The sequence below is a fragment of the Cynocephalus volans genome, chromosome 10, assembly GCF_027409185.1.
Source record: "Cynocephalus volans isolate mCynVol1 chromosome 10, mCynVol1.pri, whole genome shotgun sequence".
NCBI classification, from domain to species: domain Eukaryota; kingdom Metazoa; phylum Chordata; class Mammalia; order Dermoptera; family Cynocephalidae; genus Cynocephalus; species Cynocephalus volans.
In genome coordinates, this window is record NC_084469.1 from 52,918,029 (window position 1) to 52,924,908 (window position 6,880).

At 51.1% G+C, this 6,880-nt stretch overlaps 1 protein-coding gene and 1 pseudogene across 1 annotated transcript; both read right to left on the reverse strand.

Moving 5' to 3' along the window:
- Nucleotides 1–2,252: 2,252 nt before the first annotated feature.
- Nucleotides 2,253–4,701, reverse strand: BLOC1S3 (biogenesis of lysosomal organelles complex 1 subunit 3). Its single transcript, XM_063112068.1, has 2 exons — nucleotides 4,640–4,701; nucleotides 2,253–4,179 (listed from the first exon to the last, which is right to left on the reverse strand). Exon 2 carries the CDS (start codon nucleotides 4,169–4,171, stop codon nucleotides 3,572–3,574), a length of 600 nt encoding a protein of 199 aa, XP_062968138.1. The 5' UTR covers nucleotides 4,172–4,179; nucleotides 4,640–4,701; the 3' UTR covers nucleotides 2,253–3,571.
- A 919-nt stretch (nucleotides 4,702–5,620) lies between these two features.
- On the reverse strand, nucleotides 5,621–6,880 carry LOC134387383 (mitotic spindle assembly checkpoint protein MAD2A-like; annotated as a pseudogene).

Genomic DNA, 6,880 nt, shown 5'->3' on the forward strand with positions numbered 1-6,880 from the left:
ATTGGATATTAAGTGTCAACAATAGTTTTAGAGGGGACATTCAAACCACAGAGAAATTATACTTAGCTTTGGGTTTTTCTGCTTGTTTTATCACCTGCGGTGATTTCAAAGTATGTCCACAAATTCTGACACTCCCATCAAGGGTCTATTTCTCTTTCCCCTTGAATCTTGGGTGGACTTAGTGACTTGGTAATGACCGATTTAGTGGAAGTGATGCTGCAGGACTCCCGGCTCTAGGTCAGAAAAAGTCATGCTTCTGCTTTGTTTGCCAGAACACTCATGTTTGGAGCCCTGAGCTGCCATGTAAGATGTCTGATTACCCTAAGGTGCCACGCTAGGAGGAAGGCCAGCCATAGAGGAAGGCCACATGTAGACACTCAAGTCAACAATCCTACTCTTTGAATCAGCCCAACCACCAGACTGACACCACCTGGGACACTCCAGGCCAATCTATTCGCCAACTGAATACCACTGAATGCCCTCAGTATAAACTGATTTTTACTGAATCTCCCCCATTTTTACATTCTAGGAGCAAAAGAATCCTCCAGCTGAGCCCTGATGGAATTCCTAACCGACAGAATCTGTGGACATAATAAAACGACTGCTTTAAACCACTAAGTTTTGGTTCATTTGTTACAAAGCAATAGGAATCAGAACACCACATCAGGTCACCTCTGTATCCCCGAGGACTTCTCAACATTTTATGTTATTTCTTAGATCCAGGCTTCTTTCTTTCTTCCACCATCTGTCCAAGGTTAAATTTGGGGAAGGGAACCAACAGCCCATGCTTGCTGATCACTTCATTCTCTTGTGTGCTTTTCAGTTGTAGATCGTGAGCTTAAATTCAGTTCTTAGTCTGCTGTAATCCTGCATGGCCTGAGTTGAATGTGTATTCCCCAGCTTCAGCCAGAGCCTACTTTCAGTTCATTTCTATGCTTGGAGTTTCCTGGACCATTCCATAAGGGTAAATCCAAACCACAATCAGGCCTGATGGAAGACCTGTGGTTATGAATTCTTTGGGGAAAAATTCCTTTCCCCCCAACCACACCCCAATCTGAGAGGGATACTTTTCCTAGGTGTACCCCAGTGGCATCAATCAGACTTTTTTCCTGTCAAATTTTTTCATTGCAAGTGCAGCTTGGGCCGGCTCGTGTCTCACTTGGGAGAGTGTGGTGCTGATAACACCGAGGCCATGGGTTCGGAGCTTATATAGGGATGGCCGGTTGTCTCACTTGCTGAGTGTGGTGCTGACAACACCAAGTCAAGGGTTAAGATCCAGTCATCTTTTTAAAAAAAAAAAAAAGTAAAAGAAAGTGCAGCTTAATGCAGCAGCCTCTGTTTCTTCCCAAACAGCCTGGCCCAAGGCCTGGCAGCTGTTAAAATCCATGGTCTCTGTATTGGCAAATAATGTCATGGCAAATGTGAGTGGACACCACCACCACGGTTTTGGCCCAGGAGATTTCCTATGTTCTCCTCTGAGATCAGCTGTACATTGACAAGGATGTTTGCTGATTTTTAAACCAGTATTACCGGGTACTTTTCAGAGGCAAACACATCGCAGAAGCACGTCTCAGAATCTCTCTCACAAAAGGCACATCCAGTGACATCATTCTCTGCTTAATGGTTGTTCAATAAAGACCAAGGATCTTTACCTGGCTTAAAAGGCCACCTTCACCTGACCCCTGCTGGTACCACACTCATTCTCCCCCCGCCACTGCTGTCTCCACTCCAGGTGGAGAGCAGAAGTCACCTTCTTCTGTTACTTAAATAGGCTATGCTCCTTTCTGACTCAGGACCTTTGCATATGCTGTTCCACCTGCCTGCGACTCTTCACACCCCACTCCCATTTCACCTATTTACACCTTCAGGGCCTGCTCAAAGTCACTCATCACTTCTTCAGAGAAGTCATCTGATCTCCCCGCTCCCAGACTAGGTCAGACAGATCCTTGTCGTACCTTCACAAAGCTCCTGTGCTTCTTTATGGTTATAATCATAGTGCCAGAAAAATTACATCTTAACTATATGATTACCAGGACTATTTATATTTTATTGCCTGCCCCCTCCTCCCCCCACTTAAACTGTGAGCTCTATAAGGGCAGGGACTGGTTGTTGTACCCCTAGCACTCAGCACTGGACAGGTACCCAAAAAATGTGTGTTGAATTACAAATAAATGCAGAACCAAGGCAAAAAAATTAGGGGCTCTGATTTCCCAACTACAGTTTCACATTTAATAACTATAGTTACACATTTAATAAGTCTTGGGACCCCCATTCTCAGAGAACCCACCAACCAACCTAACCCCAACTTAAAAGTAGAGACAAGAGGAATCGACCATATTGGGAAATGTTTTGAGTTTTAATGAATCTGCCATAGAGAGCTCTTCCCCATTTCTCCATCCTAGGGGCTCGGATCTCAGCTTCAGGCTGGGATGGGAGATGGGCAGGGAATAGGCTCAGGGGAGGGGAGTAAGTATGAATGTGGCTGAGGGATTAGAGCTGGGACCAAAGAGGGAGCAGGTGAGAAGGGAGCAGAAAGAGGCTGCTAACCAGAGCCCCTGAGGCAAGTCAGAAATCCAAGTCCTTTTAGCGCCCAGGAACCAACAGTGAACACCCTGAAGGTGGTTCTTATCTGCCAAGTAGTGTCACATTGCGAAGCACCAGGGCCGGGCTGAATTAGGCCCTAAGTGCCTGAAGGACATCACCTTAGGTCCAGAGAGTCGGGGGGGCGGGGGGGGGGGGGCGGGGTGCCACCTTCGCGTGGAGAGTTGAGAGGGAGCATCATCTTGGCCTGGAGGGTCAGGAGGAAGACCCCCTTGGGTCAGGAGGGGGCATCATTTTGGGCCTGAGGAAGTCGCCAGAGCCCAAGGTAGGTAGTATAAACAGGATGGGTCCATACAGCTAAGGGTATAGCTGCAGGAAACAAGATCAGGCTGAGGGGAGGGCGCTAAGCTCAAGGAGGAAGAGCCAGGAGATGGCACAGCAAAAACTTGAACCAGGAGGTGAACTAGGGCCAAGCCCGGCGAGCAGAAAAAGGACCCAGTCTAGGGGGGGAAAATCCTAAACTGCAACTAGGACCATAGGTCCTAGGACCAAGGAAGTGAAGGAAGATGCCAGGAAATTTGTGCCAGATCCTGGGGTTCCTGTGGGAAGAATCAGGACACGCCCCTGTGAGCAGAAACCAAACTCAGAAAGGCAGAGCTCAAGGAAACGCGGGGACCAGTGAGCCCCGGGTGGAATCATCAAGGAGCAGCTATTCACCAGGGGCTGGAGCCAATCTCCTGGGTCAGGCTCAGAATCATCAGAAAGGGCCAGGCCCCAATGCCAAGGCCCAGGGGCAGGGTCAGGCCTAGGGGAAGGAATCAGATCTAAGGGGAGGGGGAAGCTGGTCTCCACAGCAAGGAATGAACCCATGCCCAACACAGAATACTATCCATGGTAGCGAGGCTAACCCCGAGGGTGACAGCAAGATGGGGGGTAGGAGTGATAATGTGCACATTGGACAGAGCCAGGTCCCAGAGGCGGCAAGGCCTACCCGAAAGTGGCAGAGTCAGGTGGGGGAGTAGAGTCATTGCTAGGCCCGCGGTCCCGGGTCTTGCTCGGGTTCGGTCCCCGGCACACCACGGATGTCCGGCAGCAGGCGGCAGCCAGCCACGATGTCCAGGCGCTCGGCCAGCGCGCAGAGGTCCCCCCGAGCCAGGCGCACGCTGTGGGCCGCCGCCAGCCCAGCCGCCTGGGCGGCCGCCAGCCTACTAGCCAGGACGGCCACGTCGCGGCCCGCACGGCGGTACACGCCGCTCACAGCGGCCGCCACGTCGTGGTCCAGCCGCGCCTGACTCTCGGCCAGTCGGAGCTGCAGCAGCGAGCGCGCAGGGGCGGATGCCGGGGCCTCCTCCGTGCCCCAGGCCTCCCCGACCGATTCCCGCTGCACCACGAGAGGAGGCAGGTCCCTTGGCGCGGCCGTCGGCTCCGGCTCCGAGTCCGAGTCAGTCTCCGCGGCCTCCCCGGCCACCCGCAGCCCCGTGGGGCGTCCGCGCGTCGGGCCCGTAGGACCCAGGTACAGCTCCTCCTCCGAAGAGCACGCAGAGAGCTCCGAATCGGTCTCGGCCGCCTCCCCCCGCACCACCGTCTCCGGCCTCCGCGGCGGCCTCCGCCGATGACCCTGGGACGCCATGCGCCGAGCTAGGGGAGAAGAGGAGAGAAAGGACGGCCTGAGAGGCGAGCGCCCGCGGTGGTCAAAAGGCGCAGGTCCCAGACTCCAGCCCCTCCTCTGATTCGCTCAGCGATGTGCGGCCATCCGCTTCCCCTGTCTGGGCTTCAGTTTCCTCTTCTGTAAACTGAGTGATGAGGGGGGCTACTGGACCAAGCCTCCTCAGTGTACAGATGGGGAAGCCGAGGACCAACAAGATCAAGGCTCCGGGCCCGGAGTCCACAGAGTCCCGAACTGAGCTCTTCCGGAATCTGCTTCCTAGCCGAGGCCACACCCTCCACACCGTCCTCCAGGCCTGTCTCAGACCCGGACGCAGACGGGCTCGTGAGCTGCTCAGGAACCTGCGCCAGGTCACAGAGGATGGCGGTCCATCTGGACCCCGGAGGGTGCACTGATAGGGGGGCGAGGGAGCGCTGTCGCTGAAGACCGTACCGGGTCACGGAAGCTCCGAGCCTGCGGGATCCGCTATGTAGCCGAAGCGTGGCGTCTTTACCGTAGGCGGTGAAGGGCTGTGGTCTCAACCAATAGGGGAAGGGGTTGGGCGGGCGTTAGCAACCAAGTCACGTGGAGTCGCTCTGCTACCAACCAGGAAGCAAATTCTCAGCACCAGCTTTGAGGGCGTGTTTGTAGAAGGGTCGAGTGAATGGAGTCACGGCCAATAGGGAAGCGGATGGGGTGGTTCTTCCGCATTGTACTGGGAGGGAAGTCTGTAGGGGACAGGTTTTTTTGGTTGAATTTTTTTAACATACAAATTTAACTTTATTTTCTCATTTTCATTTACAGTGTGATCTTATATAAAACACAAAAAAATTTTTAAGAGTTCTGTATCACAGGAAATTGAACAGTAGAAATATCCATTGCTTCATAGGTTCAAGTTCTATACATTAAAATCAAATTGGAAATTTATTCAATATGGGAACATATACAATGAAATAAGTGGCAGAATAACCTAATAGAGCAGTATTTCATTACTTATGGATTATTATTAGTCACTTTCAGGATCTAAACAAAAATTCTGAATATTCTTCTTTTGCTGTATCTCATATTTAAGTATCTCCCTACCTATACTCTGAGTCAAGCTACTTGACCATATGTCTGATTTAGGAAAGCATTTAGCATTATGACAAAAGTTTTCCCATCTACAGTTACCACCTTCAAGGGAACCGACATTACAATGCGACAAAACCTGCTGGTTCCTTTTGAACAATATGCAATAAATTCGTTATGTCAACTCTATGGTAAGTCAAATAGGTACCAATAAAAAGGGAACAATTACGCACAGTTTAGTAAAGTATAATGTTGGCTTTCCCCATTTAAAAATTAAAGTAATAAAACGTTATCAACCATAGTTGACTTGATTTCCGGAAAACCACATTTGAGAACTACAATTAGATTATCTTCCTCATCTCATCCTCAGTCCTTGACAGAGATTTTGTAGGCCACCATGCCGTTTACTTTGTGGATTGGAGTAGTAAATGAACAAAGACGGACTTCACAGTTGGTAATGAACTGTGGTCCTGACTCTTCCCATTTTTAAGGTACAACCAAATCTCTGTCTGCATAAATCAGATCAAATGAACAAGAAACTTCCAACAGTGACAGAAATGTCACTGGAGCTGTGGTCTGTCTGATCTCTGAGTGGATTTCATCCCAGCTAGCTTTCTGAGAGTTCTCTCTGGGTGCACTATTATTTTTTGCAGTCTTGTCACACTCAATATCAAATTGCTATCTTTCAAAGACCTCGCCACTTTCAATATTTGAGATGACCACCCCCAGTTTCTGAACTGAACACTTCTATAACCTATCTTGAGTTGTTCCACCACGTTGTTTAGGTATTTTATGAGCTCATGATCTGTAGTTACAAGCAAGATGAGTCCATACTCCTGCATTCGAGTAAAGGTTTCAGATGGGTATATCCCACGCTGATATAAAATGCTGTCGACGTCAAATGAGAACGCGGCCACGATTTTGGCGCTCCCGGGAGGGCTGCAGCGCCATGGCCAAACCCACAGACAAAGGCGCGCGCTCCCACCCGGCAGACAGCGACCGCAGCGGCTCCACAGCAGTTCCCCGCCAACTGTTTCAAAAGTAACGACGCAAGGGCCGGCCTGTGGCTCACTTGGGAGAGTGTGGTGCTGATAACACCAAAGCCATGGGTTCGGATCCTATATAGGGATGGCCGGTTCGCTCACTTGGGAGAGTGTGGTGCTGATAACACCAAAGCCATGGGTTCGGATCCCATATAGGGATGGCCGGTTCGCTCACTTGGGAGAGCGTGGTGCTGACAACACCAAGTCAAGGGTTAAGATCCCCTTACAGGTCATCTTAAAAAGTAACGACGCAGCACCGAATAGGGACTTTAAAAAAACGAGTATGTCACGTGTAGCAATTGATTTGGCCAATGGGAATGCTCGAAGACCTGGAAACAAGGAAGGGACGGTGCTAAGTGAGGAAAATGTCACGTGTGGCCGATGAAATGAAGAGCAGGCCCCGCTTAGTCTCCCGGGATCACGCGAGCACCGCGTGAGCCCGGAGCGGGAGGGCGGGGCTGGCCCAAGGAACCAATGGAGGAGGGAGGAGGCGGGGCTAGCCCAGCGGGGCCAATGGCAGCCAGAAGCGCAGGGCGGTCCTTAGGTGCGCAGGGCGGTCCTTAGGCGCGCTAGGCTGGGTCAT

Coding starts and splice junctions, on each gene's coding strand:
- BLOC1S3 (XM_063112068.1), bottom strand. CDS start 4,171: ATGGCGTCCCAGGGTCATCGGCGGAGGCCGCCGCGGAGGCCGGAGACG.